This window comes from Podarcis melisellensis, assembly GCF_964234715.1.
Source record: "Podarcis melisellensis genome assembly, chromosome: 7".
Lineage (NCBI taxonomy): Eukaryota > Metazoa > Chordata > Lepidosauria > Squamata > Lacertidae > Podarcis > Podarcis melisellensis.
The window spans coordinates 91,284,697-91,303,042 of record NC_138539.1 but is presented as its reverse complement, the minus strand read 5'-3'; the positions used below and the strand labels follow the sequence as shown (position 1 = coordinate 91,303,042).

The window sequence follows — 18,346 nt, the reverse complement described above, 5'->3', positions numbered from 1 at the left end:
ATTTAGTGGGGCTTTTTAGTGTAGAAAAATGACAAACTATTTTTCTGCTGTCATCGGGATTTGGAGCCCCTCAAGCCTCCCCAGTGGTGCAGAGGCGCTTGATCTGTTGTTTAGAGATGCAGCTGTTATGTGTGATGCACCCTGTGTAAAGAACTCATACATTGCAGGACAATAGAAGTAATTGAATTTCAACTCTTTTAGCTTAGTGGGTTCTTTCAACCAGCACTTAGCTGAACCTATTTAAATAAGTCATGTACCCCAATGTCTGTCTGCAGTCGGGCAGAGAAGAAAGAGAGGAGCTATGCGGAAAGCACGCCAAGCTCAGACAAACTTGGATCTGGATCAGTTCAACGCTGCTGCTGAAGAGGTGAATATGAGGCCACGAACCACCCAGCGGGCTCAGCAGCGTAGACAGCAGTCTAACGCTACCCAGACTTCTGAGCAAGACACCCAGCCAGCCTTTAACCCAGACAATCCTTACCATGTGAGTATTTGTTAGCAATGGAATACATCCACAGTCTTGGTCAATGTGCATCTCCCCAGGCGCTTCTACAGAACGCCCCTGAAACTGCCTCATTCTTCCATCTTCTGGTACTGACCAAACAGGTGAGCCAGGAGAGAGCAGTCAGCCAGTCACTGACTTAGGTGAGCTGAGGTTTCTACTCTGTGCAGTTTCAGATGAAAACTACGTTGCTGAGCCTTCTGCATAATAAGGAGGGAGCATCTGATGGTGCTCTGATGGTGTTTCCTGCTTGGCAGGGGGTTGGACTCGATGGCCCTTGTGGTCTCTTCCAACTCTATGATTCTATCTGTTTACAATAGGCAAAAAAATGAAACACACCATAGTTTGTTCCTGGAAGGACATGGACTGCATCTGGGTGCTTGTAAGCAGCAAGATAAAAGGGAAGCCTGGGTCGCCTGTTATTTTCTCCCACGTTAGACAGCACAAGAGCAAGGATCAGGGCCAAACTCAGTAGTTCTGCCCAAGGCGCTCCATGTTTTCCCCTCAATGGTTGGGCATAGCATGTGAAAGGGGGCCCTCACTCCTATACCTGTCCCCACACAAAGGCATCTCTGGAATCTGAAACACTAACCAAGAGGCAGGAATATGAAAAACCAGCATCTGATAGATGACCAGGATGGATGAGGGGACCACGGTAGAACTAGGTCATTCTTGGAGTCTTGGAGCAGAGAACTGAGGTGAAATGCTTCCAGGGATTTCAGTATTGGACATGCCTTTCCTTCAGTCTTTTACATGCAGCAGCCAACTGTGCCAGTTATTGCAATCATCCTGTACCATCCTCAAAAGTTAATCTCAGTGGTTTGAGTTTAAGGGAGGATACAAGATAAAAATTAGTGCATTATATTAATTAGTAATAAATTGCATTTTCTGTCAGATAACGGAAGATACTGACAAAAATTACAAATGGCAAGTGAAAAGCCAGCCTACTTGTGGTAACATGATATGCATTTCCTTCATAGTTCTTTCACTATTTCTTTTAAAAAATAAGTTTAATCAAGTCAGCAAAGAACAAAGATGAACACCTGCCAGGAAAAGAAAACAAATACCAGCCAACAGCATAACCCAGGCATGGCCAAACTGGCCCTCCAGCTGTTTTGGGACTACAACTCCCATCATCCCTAGCTAACAGGACCAGTGGTCAGGGATGATGGGAACTGTAGTCCCAAAACAGCTGGAGGGCCACGTTTGGCCATGCCTGACATAACCCCTGGTCACATTCAATGCAGCTGCTGGGGCTGCGGGAGGCAGAAGGTCATCAATGTCCGATAGATCAAGTTTCCTATCAGATAGAATCTGATAGGAACATGTGCTCGCTGTTCCCAGGGCACTCTACATTTTGCACACGATTCATGCCTTGCACTGGTAAATGAGCAAGGTGAATAATAATGTCCTTAGGAAAGGCATTGCCAGGCAGGTGCCTTCTCAAGGTCCTGGAGGCCCCCTCCCTGTCAGAAACAGAGAGCAAGTCTGGACAGCAGCTATTAATCCATGCCAGGAAGAAACAGATCCCACCATCCTCTGCAAGACCATCTTCCACACCTTGAATCCATGAGTTCTGGTGATTATAATTCTTTATCATCCTCACCAACCACTCCTTTTTCTTCTGATGGCTTAACCAGACTTTTCTCCATATCACTGCTACCCTCCTAATCCAAGGACTCTGGAGAGCTGAGATCAACTTCAGAAGGGTAAATGTTGTCCTGGTTTTCCCTCTGTGCTTCTCCTGCTCATCCATTTTCTCTCAGTTCCACTATAATTACCTCTCTGTAAGCAGTAGTCAGTAGCTGAAAGCATTTGCTGTGTTAAATTGAAGAAACTCAGTCAATGGGAAACTGCACTGACCTGCTACACTAAACTTGTATGGAGCTGCTAATTTAAAGGAAGCTCGATTATTGGGGGGTGGGTTGCATAATGTTTTAGCCACCATCAAAGAGATCTTCTACGCCAGTGATGGTCAAACGTGGCCCTCCAATTGTTTTGGGACTGCAATTCCCATCATCCCTGACCACTGGTCCTGTTAGCTAGGGATGATGGGAATTGTAGTCCCAAAACAGCTGGAGGGCCAAGTTTGGCCATCACTGGTCTATGCCCATGCTGCTTGCCCAAGGCCCGTTCCCCCAAGCACCACTCACATTTCACTATTAAGAAGTCACACTGACTTTCCCAGCACCTGCTGCTGTAATAGGACTTCTTTCCCATTTGCATTCCCCACTTAAAAGTGTACAACCAAATAAGGCTGAGTGCCTGAAAACAAGTATTAAACTTCTAAAGATCAGTCTGGAATCTAGAGGTCAGCTACAACCTCTTTGAAATCCAATTTAAGAGCAACTGAATCTGTGAATTAATGGCCATGGTGAATTCTTGCTATTTTTATGATACTTAATGAAATGTACCACTAAAAACCTGTGCTTGTTATATTTCAAATTTTAGCAGCTGGAAGGCGGTGAAGGGATGACATTTGACCCACGGCTAGACCATGAAGGAGTCTGCTGCATTGAGTGCAGACGGAGCTACACACATTGCCAGCGGATCTGTGAACCTCTCCTGGGATACTACCCGTGGCCTTATAACTACCAAGGCTGCCGTTCCGCTTGCCGGCTGATCATGCCCTGCAGCTGGTGGGTTGCTCGCATCTTGGGTGTGGTGTGAAGGAAGAGGGAAGTGCAGGAGGCTGACCTGGGCAACCAAACAGAAGCAAGAATATCTCTGCAAGTGAATCTGTTTGTATGTATGTTAAATTATCCCAGAAAATGACATTGGGTGATGTAGATGTAAGTAAAGTTAAAACCTCACGTTAATATTTTATTAGTTTTACAAATAAAGTATTGGAAACCTAATGTTTCCATCAGAGCACTCCTGACATATGGTTGTCAAGCCTCTGCTTAAAGACCTCCAAAGAAGGAGACTCCACCACACTCCTTGGCAGCAAATTCCACTGTCGAACAGCTCTTACTGTCAGGAAGTTCTTCCTAATGTTTAGGTGGAATCTTCTTTCTTGTAGTTTGGAACCATTGCTCCGTGTCCGCTTCTCTGGAGCAGCAGAAAACAACCTCTCTCCCTCCTCTATGTGACATCCTTATATATATTGGAACATGGCTATCATATCACCCCTTAACCTCCTCTTCTCCAGGCTAAACATGCCCAGCTCCCTTAGCCGTTCCTCATAAGGCATCGTTTCCAGGCCTTTGACCATTTTGGTTGCCCTCCTCTGGACACGTTCCAGTTTGTCAGTGTCCTTCTTGAACTGTGGTGCCCAGAACTGGACACAGTACTCCAGGTGAGGTCTGACCAGAGCAGAATACAGTGGCACTATTACTTCCCTTGATCTAGATCAGTGTTTCCCAACCTTGTGCCTCCAGCTGTTTTTGGACTACAATTCCCATCATCCCTTGCCACTGGTCTTGCTAGTCAGGGATGATGGGAGTTGTAGTTCAAAAACAGCTGGAGGCACAAGGTTGGGAAACACTGATCTAGATGCTATATTCCTATTGATGCAGCCCAGAATTGCATTGGCTTTTTTAGCTGCTGCATCACACTGTTTGCTCATGTCAAGTTTGTGGTCAACCAAGACTCCTAGATCCTTTTCACATGTACTGCTCTCAAGCCAGGTGTCACCCATCTTGTATTTGTGCCTCACATTTTTTTTGCCCAAGTGCAATACTTTACATTTCTCCCTGTTAAAATTCATCTTGTTTGTTTTGGCCCAGTTCTCTAATCTGTCGAGGTCGTTTTGAAGTGTGATCCTGTCCTCTGGGGTGTTAGCCACCTTTCCCAGTTTGGTGTCATCTGCAAATTTGATCAGGATGCCCTTGAGTCCATCATCCAAGTCATTGATAAAGATGTTGAATAAGACCAGGCCCAAGACAGAACCCTGTGGCACCCCACTAGTCACTCTTCTCCAGGATGAAGAGGAACCATTGATGAGCACCCTTTGGGTTCGGTCAGTCAGCCAGTTACAAATCCACTGAGTGGTAGCATAAAGACCACATTTTACCAGCTTCTTTTCAAGAATATCATGGGGCACCTTGTCAAATGCCTTGCTGAAATCAAGGTAGGCTACATCCACTGTATTCCCTTCATCTACCAGGCTTGTAATTCTGTCAAAAAACGAGATCAGGTTCATCTGACATGACTTATTTTTCAGAAATACATGCTGACTATTGGTGATCACAGCATTCCTTTCTAGGTGCTCACAGACTGTTTGCTTAATGATCTGCTCCAGAATCTTCCCTGGTATTGATGTCAGACTGACTGGGCGGTAATTATTTGGGTCCTCTCTTTTCCCCTTTTTGAAAATAGGGACAACATTTGCCCTCCTCCAGTCTGCCGGGACTTCGCCTGTTCTCCAGGAATTCTCAAAGATGACTGCCAGTGGTTCTGAGATCACATCTGCCAGTTCTTTTAATACTCTTGGATGCAGTTCATCTGGCCCTGGAGACTTGAATACATCTAAACTAGTCAAGTATTCTTATACTATCTCCTTAGTTATTCTGGGCTGTGTTTCCTCTGCTGAATCATTTGCTCCAAATTCTTCAGGTCGGGCATTGTTTTCTTTATCGGAGAAGACTGAGGCAAAGAAGGCATTGAGGAGTTCAGCCCTTTCTGTGTCTCCTGTTTGCATTTCACCATCTTCTCCTCTGAGTGACCCCACTGTTTCTTTGTTCTTCCTTTTGCTACGAACATACCCATAAAAGCCTTTTTTGTTGCTTTTAACCTCTCTAGCAAGCCTGAGTTCATTCTGTGCTTTAGCTTTTCTGACTTTGTGTCTACACGTGCTGGCTATTTGTTTGAATTCCTCTTTGGTGGTTTCCCCCCTTTTCCATTTTTTGTACACATCCTTTTTTAATCTTAACTCAGTTAAAAGTTCTTTAGATAGCCACCCTGGCTTCTTTAGGCACCTTCCATGTTTCCGTCTCATTGGTATTGCCTGAAGTTGTGCTTTTACTATCTTAACAAACTCCCAGCCATCATGAACTCCCTTTCCTTTTAGTATTACTGTCCATGGGATCTCACCCAGCACTTCCCTAAGTTTTATGAAGTCGGCTTTCTTAAAGTCAAGAAATTGAGTCCTAGTATGCTTGGCTGCTCCTTTCCGCTGTATAGTAAACTTCAGAAGAGCATGATCACTCGCGCCTAATGATCCTTCCACTTCTACCCCACTAACCAGGTCATCAACATTGGTTAGGACCAGATCTAAAATGGCTGTTCCTCTTGTTGCTTCTCCCACTTTCTGGACAATGAAGTTGTCTACAAGGCCGGTGAGGAATCTTTTTGACCTTATGCTCTTGGCTGATTTTGACATCCAACAAATATCCGGGTAATTGAAGTCCCCCATCCCATTATCTCCCTTCCTTTTGCATGCTTGGCCATCTGTTCCAGGAAGGCATCATCTATGTCCTCCATTTGGCTTGGGGATCTATAGTAAACTCCCACAATGAGGTCACTGTTATTCTTCTCTCCCTTAATTTTGACCCAAATGCTCTCTCACTTTGGCTTTGAGGTTCTAAATCTTGGATCTCTTCACTGGTATACACATCCCTGACATATAACGCCACTCCTCCTCCTTTCTTGTCTGGTCTGCTTCTCTGAAATAGATTGTATCCCTCCATTATTACATTCCAATCGTGGGACTTATCCCACCAGGTTTCAGTGATGCCTATTATGTCATATTTAGTTTGCTGTACCAAGAGCTCAAGCTCATCTTGTTTATTTCCCATGCTTTGCGCATTAGTGTACAGACATTGAAGTCCATTAATCATTCCCCCGTGTCTCTTATTTAAGGATTTTTTTCCTCCCACCACTAGGCCACGTCGTTCAACTGGGAGGACAGATGAGATGACAATTTGTGCATTTAATTGCTTCAATTTCCTGCCCAGAGCCTCGTAGTCTCTTTTGATCTCCAGTGGTAAACAGGTTCTGGAGATGTGTGTGCTGTTTCAAAACACTGCCAAACCTGTTTGACCAGAGGTAACAAAGGGACAAAACAAAACTGTACATAGTCCGAGGGCAGCAGTGAGGGGACAGGACTCTCAATTCACTTTCCCAGTCTAGGAAATTAACAGAACAACTTTGGGGCTGAAGTTTGATCTTGGGAAAGGGAATGATACCAGAGCCTAAGATGCAATGTGCCATTTGTCTCCAAGGGCTTCAACACACTCACTGTCCATTTTTCTATCCTGCCCCCACCCTGGACCCTGTACAATCTACTTCTGAACATCCTCTTGCTTCAAAGGATTTCCATGAGGGAGACCGTTAAAGCAAGTGTTTAGTTTTGCTTTCATTGAACCTTGGCTTATTATTGAGCTCTGGGATATAACAAACTCTGGTTAGTGTAACAAATCAGCTTCATAAAGCTTTGTAAAGTTTGGAGGGGCCCCAAGGGTCATCTAGTCCAACCCTCTGCAATGCAGGAATTTCAGCTAAAGCATCCAAGACAGATGGCCATGCAGCCTCTGCTTACAAGCCTCCAAGGAAGGAGAATCCACCACCTCCCGAGGGAGTCCGTTCCCCTATGAAACATAACTCATAGTCTGAACTTGGCTTGTTGTGAAACTGACCCACTTTTATTATAAGAGATGAACCCTGGTTCACCCACAGTAATAAGATGGAAGGAAGGTGAAACTCAATGCCATTCCATGTGATTGCATGGGAGAAGGACAGCAGTGTGGGCTTGCGGGATAGATATCATATATGGTGGTTATGATACGGTGGTTAGCCTCTTGTTACGTGCTTATTCTGTTTATTTCTATTATATTATAAAAATACACTATGTATAATGCCTATAGAGCAATGTCTGTTACTTTTATTGTAAATCGAATGAGGTACAGTGGTACCTCAGTTTACAAACTTAATCCGTTCCGGAAGTCTGTTCTTAAACTGAACCCGTTCTTAAACCGAGACGCGCTTTCCCTGATGAGGCCTCCTGCCACCCTTCCACCATTTGGCTTCCATTCTTAGACCAAGGTAAAGTTCACAAACCAGGACACCACTTCCGGTTTTGCGGAGTTCGTAAACCGGACTGTTCTTAAACTGAGGTACCACTGTACTAAGATCCTAATTTTAGCACAGAGGAGGCCTATCCACAGGCTACATAACTCAAAAAATGCAAATTTGCTTTCTGCAACTGTTTTAGTTTGACAAAGAATGAGCCTAAGATATTTTTGGAAAAGTTATATATTTACAGTTTTATTTGTATGCAGAGTTAAACAGCAAACAATCTTAACACTGTAGGTGAAAAGTGTATTTACCCCCAAAATCACCAAAGCGAATAAATTATTTAAAGAATTTTTGTGTATTAATAAGGCAATAATCCTAGGTGGCCCATTAAAAGTCTTGCTAACTCTCCAAATACATAACTGAGCAATCCAGCAGAAAATGTATGAATGATAGGTTCGTATTATCTCCCCCAAAAAACCCTTCAAGGACAGAAGCAGTAAGAGACTTCAATTCCTCTAAGACCTGCAGAGAAAGGTATTCCTAGAGCATATCAAGGTAAGATGACAGGAATAATCTTCAAATGAACATTCAGTGCTTCAGCTTCAAGGATGCTGTGTCCACACACAATGGTAAATACACAAATATGGGCAGCACAAAGCGGCACATGAAAAAGTTAGAATTTTTTCCATTCCATGTCATCTGGAGGATTGACGTCTACTTTCCTTTTACCCACATCAGACCAGTTTGTGCTCAAAACTGTCCCACCAGACTCCATCTGAAACAGGAAAACACACATTTGTCGATTATTTTAAAAAATGAATAATCCAAGAATCAAGTAGATTGAGTTCTGCAGGCGAGAAGGAGACACAGTGGCCCAGTCACTAAGCACTGAACTAAGACGTTCAATGCACCCTTCCACCTGCAAAATAATTTCCTATTATTTCATGGTTTTCCAACTCTCAGAAACAGCCATATCTGCATCACAGGAGGTTGGACCATGCGATCCTTGGTAGGGTCCCTTCCAACTCTACAATTCTATGGCAGGCTTCCTTGTCAAAGGGTATTGATGTTACATTTGCAGTCATAATAAATTAAACACAACTCAGAAAATCTCATGTTAACTTACAAAAGATTTGTTCATGGCACGTTTCACTTCATCTGTGCCATCAGAGTATATCTGCTGGAACAGTTTATTTAAAGCTGCATCCCCCTCCAACTTTTCATTCTTCTCTTCTTCTTTGATCTCAACTACTAATTTGTCCCAATTCCTTGTATAATGAGAAGATGAAGGATAAAGGTGTGTTGCATCTGAAACTTGAAAATGGAGAGAACAGATTGATCCCAACAATATATCACAGCTTATCACAGATGAACAGTGGTGGACTTTAGCATGTACAGACTGAAAAGAAGGCAACAGCTCCAAATAACTGAGTTTACTGAAGCATGTATTTCCCTCCGCATTCCTTACTCAAACAGGACCATAAAAGCCAGAGCAGGGACAGGCAATCTTTTCTAATTCAAAGGCTATGGGTCCTTGTGAGTTCTCTTCTCAGGAACTACATGCCCATGATGAGTGGGGCTGAAACCACACACCTTTCTCCTACATACATATATCAATTGGGGTTCTCTTTCTCGCACCCCCCCAATAATATATATCTGTTTGGCCTCTCTCCCACACCACAAACACAATCAATCCTTTAATCCACACCTTCCCAGTCTTCCAACAATGGGCTACATAATGCAGAAGAGGGAACAAAAGAGGGCAGCTTTTGTTCCACAGCAGATTCACGCTGGGCTCTACCAAGCACTCAGTTCACTTACAAATGTCACTCTACACACAAAAGCCAGTGAAAAGTTCTGTTCTACTTTTTCATTCTCTACCTGTGCTCCTTCTCTCCCCACCCCATGAACATAAGAGCAGCCTTGTGGATCAGACCCATCGAGGGCAGAATCCTGTTCTCACAGAGGCTAACCAGGGGCTCATGGGAAGCCTGAAAACAGGCCTTGAGTGCAACATCGCTCTCCTCACCTTTAATTCCAAGAAGCTGGTATCCAGAGACATACTGCCTACCAACAGTGGAGGTAAAACTGGGCCATCACAGCTGACAGCCATTGACAGCCTTAGCCTCTGTGAATTTGCCTAATTCTCTTTTGAAGCCTTCCAAGTTGGTGGCCATGACTACCTGCTTGTGGAAGCAAATTCCACAGTTTAACTATGTGGTGTGTGAACAAGTCTTTTCTTTTGCTTGTCCTGGTTTTTCCAAAATTCAGTTTCATTGGATGCCCACGGGTTGCCGTGTTATGAGGGTCAAAAAGCTCCCCCCACCCACTTTCTCCATGCCATGCATATTTTAAATATGCTTAGCATGCCTCCTCTTACTTTCCTTTTCTCTAAACCAAAAACCCCAAATGTTGTAATCTTCCTTAAGAGGAACCTTCCCACCTTTCCAATAACTAAAAGAATCATTCACATAAAAAATTACGAAATTATATTATGAGGCATCCTGCATTTGCTGGATCTGGGAATAGATAATTTTGAAAAATGGAGACATTTTAGATTTAGAAGGACATGATAACAGATTTGCATGGCATGCATACTTATGGTATGAAAGAATCACATAATAAGAAAATCCATTTTTAGGGTATAGGAGAAATATAAAGACATTAGAACAAAAAACACTGTGGTGGCTCTCCCTATTAGAAGCAATATCTTTGAAGAAAACTGAACATATATAGAGCTGTTAATCAAAGTAGAAAAATAGGTAAAATTAAAAGACTCTGAAGAGATCATAGAATCATAGAGTTGGAAGAGACCACAAGGGCCATCGAGTCCAACCCCCTGCCAAGCAGGAAACACCATCACCAGATAAGAGAACTGGTAACAGACTGGTTACAGTATCATCAATTAAATGATATTTTAAAGACAGATAAAAAGAAAGGTTTTAGTTATGAGTTATCAAGATTTCAAAAAGATGTTTTAGAAAATAATATAGCCTGGTAGAGGCTACGGAAAACAGATTTGAAATTCATGGCATGTTGTTCACTGAAAGAAAATTACATAAAAATGATGTACCGGTGGTATTTGACTCCTGTTAAGTTAGCAAAAATGTACAGAACAAGCACAATTACTTGCTGGAAATGTAAAGAAAAACAAGGTACCTTTTATCATATGTTGTGGATGTGTAAAGTAACGAAAAATTTATGGGAGATTCTATATAATGAAATGGAAAAAATGTTTAAAATAACTTTTGTTAAAAAACCAGAAGCTCTCCTATTAGGAATTATAGGTACCGAGATACCAAAGGACCAGAAAATAATGTTTATGTATGCAACAACAGCCACACAGATACTATTAGCCCAGAGATGGAAGGAAGAGACAACCCTGACCAGAGAAGAATGGCAAACCAAGTTGATGGACTATGCCGAAATGAAAAAATTACCGTATTTTTCGCACCATAGGACGCACTTTTTCCCTCCTAAAAAGCAAGGGAAAATGTGTGTGCGTCCTATGGAGCGAATGCAGGCTTTCGCTGAAGCCTGGAGAGCGAGAGGGGTCGGTGCGCACCGACCCCTCTCGCTCTCCAGGCTTCAGGAAGCTATCTGCTAGGAGTGGGAGACCCAGCTCTCCCACCGCTAGCGGAGCGCTGCATTAATCCCGAAGCTTGGGGCGTGCGGAGCTCAGCGCGCCCCAAGCTTCTGGGTGCCGGCAAGGTCTCCGCTAGCCCTGGGAGAGCCCCGCGACGTCGCCCGGCTCTCCCAGGGCTAGCGGACCACTGCGCTAATCCAGAAGCTTGGGGCGTGCGGAGCTCAGCGCGCCCCAAGCTTCTGGGTGCCGGCAAGATCTCCGCTAGCCCTGGGAGAGCCCCGCGACGGCTAGCGGAGACCTTGCCGGCGCCCAGAAGCTTGGGGCGCGCTGAGCTCCGCACGCCCCAAGCTTCGGGATTAGCGCTCCGCTAGCCGTGTCTAGGCTGCGGATAGCAGCCTGCTTCCCGGAGCGTCGGGCGCCCTGAAAGCAGAGCTCCCGGCGCTTCGGGAACACACCCGCAGCGTGGGGACCCTTGCAGGAGCTCCCCGCAAGGCTCCCCACGCTGCGGATAGCAGCCTGCCGCCCGGCGGGTGGGGCGCCCTGAAGCAGAGCGCCCCTCGCGCCGGGCAGACATCCGCAGCTTGGGGAGCCCTGCAGCAGTTCCCCGCAAGGCTCCCCAAGCTGCGGATAGCAGCCTGCTTCCCGGAGCGTCGGGCGCCCTGAAAGCAGAGCGCCCGGCACTTCAGGAACACATCCACTGCGTGGAGAGCCTTGCAGGAGTTCCCCGCAAGGCTCCCCACGCTGCGGATAGCAGCCTGCCACCCGGCGCGAGGGGCGCCCTGAAGCAGAGCGCCCCTCGCGCCGGGCAGACATCTGCAGCGTGCAGAGCCCTGCAGCAGTTCCTCACAGGGCTCCCCACGCTGCGGATAGCAGCCTGCTTCCCGGAGCGCCGGGCGCCCTGAAAGCAGAGCGCCTGGTGCTTCGGGAACACATCCGCTGCGTGGAGAGCCTTGCAGGAGTTCCCCGCAAGGCTCCCCAAGCTGCGGATAGCAGCCTGCCGCCCGGCGGGTGGGGCGCCCTAAAGCAGAGCGCCCCTCACGCCAGGCATACATCCGCAGCGTGGGGAGCCCTGCAGCAGTTCCCCGCAAGGCTCCCCAAGCTGCGGATAGCAGCCTGCCGCCCGGCGGGTGGGGCGCCCTGAAGCAGAGCGCCCCGCGCGCTAGGCAGACATCAGCCAGCCCCACAAGCTCGGGGGACAGCAGGGAGGCGCAGCGCCACTATCCCGCTGTTCCTCGACCTGGTTCGGTTTCCCTGACCTGCTTTGGGGGGGGAAATAAAGGGAAAAATTTTTTCCTTTATTTCCCCCCCAAAAAACTAGGCGCGTCCCATGGTCCGGTGCGTCCAATCGTGCGAAAAATACGGTAACTGGGAAGCTCAGAAACCAAGAAGATAAGAAATTTAAAAAAGAATAGGAAAAGTTTATAATTTAAGAGACCACTGCAACATTAAAACATTAGCAGGATTTTAACCACACTTGTAAAGTAACAGAAAGTATGGATAATTTAGAAGGATAAAAATTTGGATAATATTGATATGCAGTTATAAATATTATCATTAGGACCCAGGGAAGGGATGGGGGGAAGTCATGAGATTCAGAGTAATCTCGATATTTGGATTTTGAATTGTTTTTTGTTGTATGTTTATCATTTTGAAAATCAAATTTTAAAACCTGCTTTTACAAGTTAAACATCAATTATGACACATCAAGCAAAAACTATCTCAAGCTCTTCTCTTCTCAAGAGAGGAAAGAGGAAAGAGAAGAAGCTTACAAGCCAGGAATCAATTCAAGACACCTACATGGGGCTGCCCTTGAAGATGGTCAGGAAACTACAACTAGTACAGAATGTTACTGCTAGAGTTTAGACACGACTAAACAGCAACAACAACAACCTGGACACTTGGTGGTGAGTCTTCCTGTTTCAGCCAGTACAAGCCTTTAGATCCACTTGTGGAGAGGGTGGTTGGTCACAGGGCCAGTGGCAAGTATTGCTTGCAATGCTGGACAGGATTGTCTCAGTGACTGTGCCCTGACTTGGGAATTCTTCCCTCCTAAGGACGTGGGTAGCAATGCTGTTTGTTACTAGCCTTTTATCATCTAGTCAAGACCAGCCAGTTCTCAGCTTCTGGTTTCCTTAATCGCGCAGCTCCCAGGACCACAGAAGATCATTGGCGAAGCAATAAACAAAGATGATAGAGGGCAATTCTTTTTGTAAGCTCCCCCCAGGGTCTGGGGGAAAGAGCTTCACTCACAGATCGTCTAGGTACCTGAATTTCGCTCAGACATGGATGTGGGAAGCAGGGAGACACTGAGTGCAAAAATACTTTGGCTCTCAGTAACCCTCCAATGCCACCATTAAGAGCAGTGATTCTTCTGTTCATTAAGAGATTAATTAGGATGAATGCACAGATGCGTGCTGGCAATGATGGGACAAGATTAAGGACAGCCGAATCGAAATAGCTACAAGGTCATACAGATTTGAATTGGAAAGATGACTTCAATCGAGCTAAAATACAGTATGTGTTGGGAGGGGAAGCCAATCACTTCATTATAAATCCTTTGTTACATAAATGACTCGGCAAACACCCTTCCCCCCAAGAATGCCTTTTTTTTTGTTCTTCACAGCAAGTGAAGCGGAAAGACAATGGGAGTATAGATATGGAATATAATGACAAACGGGACTGTGTGAGGAAAATATTAAATTTTGAAATAATTATAAAAAGGGCTTGGAGCCTCTGCGGAGTTATTTTTTTACTTGCCCCCTGATTGAGGGGAGGAGGGACTGGACTTTGAAGACTTCCTGGGGTTCTAGTGGGACACCAGATCATTCTTCTATAAGTACTTATAATTAATTGCTTCGTTTGGATGTGGAGGGGAGAACTTGGAGGCTTGCCGGGGCTCTGGCAGGACATTAGGCAACTCCCTGCTTGAAATCGGAAGTATGGAATTTTACAGAAACAATCAGAAGAGTTGAGAACAAAAGAGAGAGATCCCTCCAGAATAACTCTGAGTCAACAGAGCCGTAAGGCACGAAGGGGATCAGGAATAACTAATATGGATATAATATTTGATAAATAAAGGAACAATTGATGAAAATTTAAACCTCACAAAGGAAGAAGAAAGGAGAACTTGCAAATTTACAAATTACTATATGTGTTAATAGGAACTGACGTCAATTATTGTAGCTGTGGTATAAGGGATTTTATCAAGAGTGGATTGTATATGGTTTGAGCAATAGTCTGGAGGCAGAATTAAAGAGAATCAGTAGACCTTGAAGTACAGCATGTCGGAAGCCACACAAATTTTATAATTGGCTATGTAATTGATTTGTATTTGAATTGATATTGCTATTTGGTATTAATAAAATATGGCATTTATTGGATTTTTGTAATTGAAAATTAATAAAATATTGAACAAAGACCAGCCAGTTCTCCCAGGAGGACCCGTTTTGCCTGTCCTGTCCATTTAAGGTTACATTGTTTGGATCTTAAATTGTATCTAGTTTTACTCTTTATGGCTGGAAACCACTTTGGGACCAATGGTGAAAGGAACACTAAAAATCTGATAACTAAAATAAAATAATAAATAGAAAAAAAGTTTGCATCCTGACCAAAGTAGATTGATTCTCTTCTCTCTGCTACATTACAACAAGTGATCTTTGAGTTTGTTGTTTAATAATGGATAATGATGGCATCCAAGAACAGACCTATAATCCAATAAGTGATTGTCTCAAACAAAAGAGTGCAATAGTGTGTAGATAAGAGTAAAAGTACAACATGTAGAACTGAACATGAACATACTAACCAGGTGCAAATTGTTTTAGTTTAGGAGAGCCTCCATGGCCTTCCAATTTCTCCCATCGTACAGCTTCTGGTTTCTTCATTTTTATTTCAATCTACAGAACACACAACAAAAACCCAAATTTTAATGCACTAAATGAGGCCTGTAGTTTTTTTCTGGTGTAGTTTTTTTAAAAAAGAAAAATGTTAACTGCCATACCAGTTAAACGTACAATTAAGCTAATTTACAAACTAGCTCAATTTGCTAATCATAGTAAATGGTTTATTGTGGATGTGCTGATGAGAGCCACTTTGCCACCTGCATCCAAAAACCAACCACAAGCCCTAGCTGTGTGTTACAGCTGAACCAGGAACTGTGGCTTGTTTTGCTCTAAACAATTATCAGTAAGCCGAAAAACAAACCTAGACTACAGATTGTGGTCTGCTTGGGCAAAATAAGCCACAAATCCTAGTATGTGTTTGTTCACTTGAAGCTGTGCTCTTTGAATTCAGCCTGTACCTTTCTATAGCTCTGCAGAACAATGAGCAACAAAAAAAGAAGCAGCTGTTGCCTGGGAAGAGCCATAGTAATTAGGATGATGTGTGAAAATAAGGTTTTGAAAAACAAATCCTAGGAAGTGTGCTTGAGCATTACTTTTATACTTATGGCTGAATCACTTTCTCAGTCTGCTAAGAACAGTGGCAACTGGTGACATTTGGACTTGGTGGGACTGTAGTTTTTTACCTTGTAGTTCTTTTCACAACAGGACATGTACAGAACTCATTTAGAAAAATGTATCACATGCCACATGTGCCAGTGCCACTGTCTCCTTGCTATAAATAAATCATTTTCTTCACATTTATGGACAGGGAAAGAGCTTCCAAGTATCCTTTTCAGAAGACTGGCTTACTTACCTCTTACTTAGAAATTAAGCTCTATCAACCAAATACTGGTGAGGGCTCACCATAGAGCCCATCTAGTGGCAGTGAAGGCAGGAAAGAAGGCCTACTTGGCTGCCTCCATTGCAGCCTCAGTAGGTCGTCCAGCAGAGCTCTTCCAGGGAGTGCAGGACCTCTGCAGTCTGGCACAAAGGAAGTGCTGAAACCAATGGTAGCTATGAGTTGTTTGCAAAGCATTTTAAGGATAGAATTGCTTGCATACACCAGGATCTTGACTTGGCTGTTATAGCAGATGAATCTCAAGGGGGGTCCAGAGAACAGTCTAGTCCCATTATATTGGATGAATTTCAGCTAATAAGGCTTGAGGATGTAAACAAGCTGCTTGGATCAGTCAAGGCGACTACTTGTGCTCTGGACCCTTGTCCCTCAATCTCAACTCTCTCCTTTGTGCTCAAGTCAATCACTCACTATCAGCGCACCTGTCTTTATGAATCCCATGGGAAGCCAGAGCAAGGAGACACTAACAACTCTCTTAATCTCTAGCACGTTTGTTGGCCCAACCCACCTGCGCAAGGCAGGCAACAAAAGCTGCTGCAACTCACACACAAGCCACTGGCAATTTCTCCTCCTAAACAAATGCAAAATGATTTAATTAATTTTAAAAAAAACATTCTAGAAAGGGACTCACACTGTGGCCCCTAATGCACCCTCTTTCTAGCAAGGTCACAAAATAAATAATAAGCAAAAGAAAAAAAGACAAAGCTGCTTAGAACATGCTACAAGCTCTAAGTTAGTGTGGCTTGCAAGGAAGCACTCTGAACATGCTCAGAACAGTTGTAGGATTCTGAAAGGTCTACAATACCAGCAGACCTACAAACAGGATGGAGGGAGAATCTGCAACACTAAGGTAAAGAAGTCTGCCATTCTAGTGAAATATAATTTATCACATGGTTTTTCTGTCTGGGAGGGACCTCCTGGCGACAACAGTACTTTTGGATTAGGTTTGGTTGAGTGGTGCAGGCAGCTGGTTGGCAGGAAAATCCCAGGAGTCTCTCTAAGCTGAAGGAAAGAAATGAGTATGTGGAGGACATGAAAGAATGTGACTTTGAGATTTTGGGGTAAACTTTATAAAATGTGCTTGAAATTTTACTTGTAGAAATTATGGACTAATCTCCACTGATAAAACATATTTTGACTGACTAAAAAAAAAGGCACACTTGACAAATCAAGCAACACAATTAAATAATGATTATGCACATGTAAAAACAAAACAAAACCCTGCGTATCATTTAAAACAAATGGGACAGACTATGATTCAGCCCCCTTCATGGATCACTGCCTTGCCGTGGCGAAGGGGCTTGAAGAACTCAGAGAAGCTATGAACTATGCCGAGCAGGGCACCCAAGATGAACAGGTCATAGTGGAGAGTTTTGACCAAACGTGATCCACCTGGAGGAGGAACCGGCAAGCCACTCCAGTATCCCTGCCAAGAAAACTCCATGGACAAAGACAACAGGCATATAAAAGATATGACGCTGGAAGATGAGCCCCTCAGGTCGGAAGGCGTCCAACATGCTACTGGGGAAGAGCGGAGGGCAAGTACAAGTAGATCCAGAGCTGATGAAGCGGCTGGGCCAAAGCCGAAAGGACGCTCAGTTGCGGAGATGCCTGGAAGCGAAAGGAAAGTCCAATGCTGTAAAGAAAAATATTGCATAGGAACCTGGAATGTAAGAACCATGAACCTGGGTAAGTTGGAGGTGGTCAAAAATGAGATGGCAAGAATAAATATTGACATCCTGGGCATCAGTGAACTAAAATGGACGGGAATGGGTGAATTCAGTTCGGCTGACCATCATATCTACTACTGTGGGCAAGAAACCCGTAAAAGAAATGGAGTGGCCCTCATAGTCAACAAAAGAGTGGCAAAAGCTGTACTGGGATGCAATCTCAAAAATGATAGAATGATCTCGATACGAATCCAAGGCAGACCTTTTAACATCACAGTAATCCAAGTTTATGCACCAACTACTTGTGCTGAAGAAACTGAAATTGACCAATTCTATGAAGACTTACAAGACCTTATAGAAGTGACACCAAAGAAGGATGTTCTTCTCATTATAGGGGATTGGAATGCTAAAGTAGGGAGTCAAGAGATAAAAGGAACAACTGGCAAGTTTGGCCTTGGAGATCAAAACGAAGCAGGGCAAAGGCTAATAGAGTTCTGTCAAGAGAACAGGCTGGTCATCACAAACACGCTTTTCCAACAACATAAGAGACGACTCTACACATGGACATCACCAGATGGGCAGCATCGAAATCAGATTGATTATATTCTCTGCAGCCAAAGATGGAGAAGCTCTATACAGTCAGCAAAAACAAGACCTGGAGCTGACTGTGGCTCAGATCATCAGCTTCTTATAGCGAAATTCAAGCTTAAACTGAAGAAAGTAGGAAAAACCACTGGGCCGGTAAGATACAATCTAAGTCAAATCCCTTATGAATACACAGTGGAAGTGAGGAACAGGTTTAAGGATTTAGATTTGGTGGACAGAATGCCTGAAGAACTATGGATGGAGGCTCGTAACATTATACAGGAGGCAGCAACGAAAACCATCCCAATGAAA

At 44.2% G+C, this 18,346-nt stretch overlaps 2 protein-coding genes and 1 long non-coding RNA gene across 3 annotated transcripts in view; 1 reads left to right on the top strand and 2 right to left on the bottom strand.

The window, feature by feature from the left end:
• The window catches only part of CNMD (chondromodulin), a 28,019-nt gene extending 24,659 nt beyond the window's left edge, over positions 1-3,360 (top strand). The window contains exons 6-7 of the mRNA XM_081917878.1: positions 276-484; positions 2,954-3,360. Coding sequence (XP_081774004.1) covers positions 276-484; positions 2,954-3,172 — 428 coding nt within the window. The 3' untranslated portion in view covers positions 3,173-3,360. The remainder of the gene's footprint in view (positions 1-275; positions 485-2,953) is intronic.
• A 4,320-nt stretch (positions 3,361-7,680) lies between these two features.
• Positions 7,681-18,346, bottom strand: part of SUGT1 (SGT1 homolog, MIS12 kinetochore complex assembly cochaperone) — a 47,283-nt gene continuing 36,617 nt past the window's right edge. The window contains exons 11-13 of the mRNA XM_081917886.1: positions 14,848-14,938; positions 8,586-8,773; positions 7,681-8,234 (exon numbers count right to left, since the gene is read on the bottom strand). Of these exons, the coding sequence (XP_081774012.1) occupies positions 8,133-8,234; positions 8,586-8,773; positions 14,848-14,938 (381 nt within the window). The 3' untranslated portion in view covers positions 7,681-8,132. The remainder of the gene's footprint in view (positions 8,235-8,585; positions 8,774-14,847; positions 14,939-18,346) is intronic.
• Positions 8,838-10,248, bottom strand: LOC309373617. Its single transcript, XR_014170098.1, has 2 exons — positions 9,586-10,248; positions 8,838-9,547 (listed from the first exon to the last, which is right to left on the bottom strand). It is a non-coding gene; the product is annotated as an uncharacterized lncRNA (long non-coding RNA).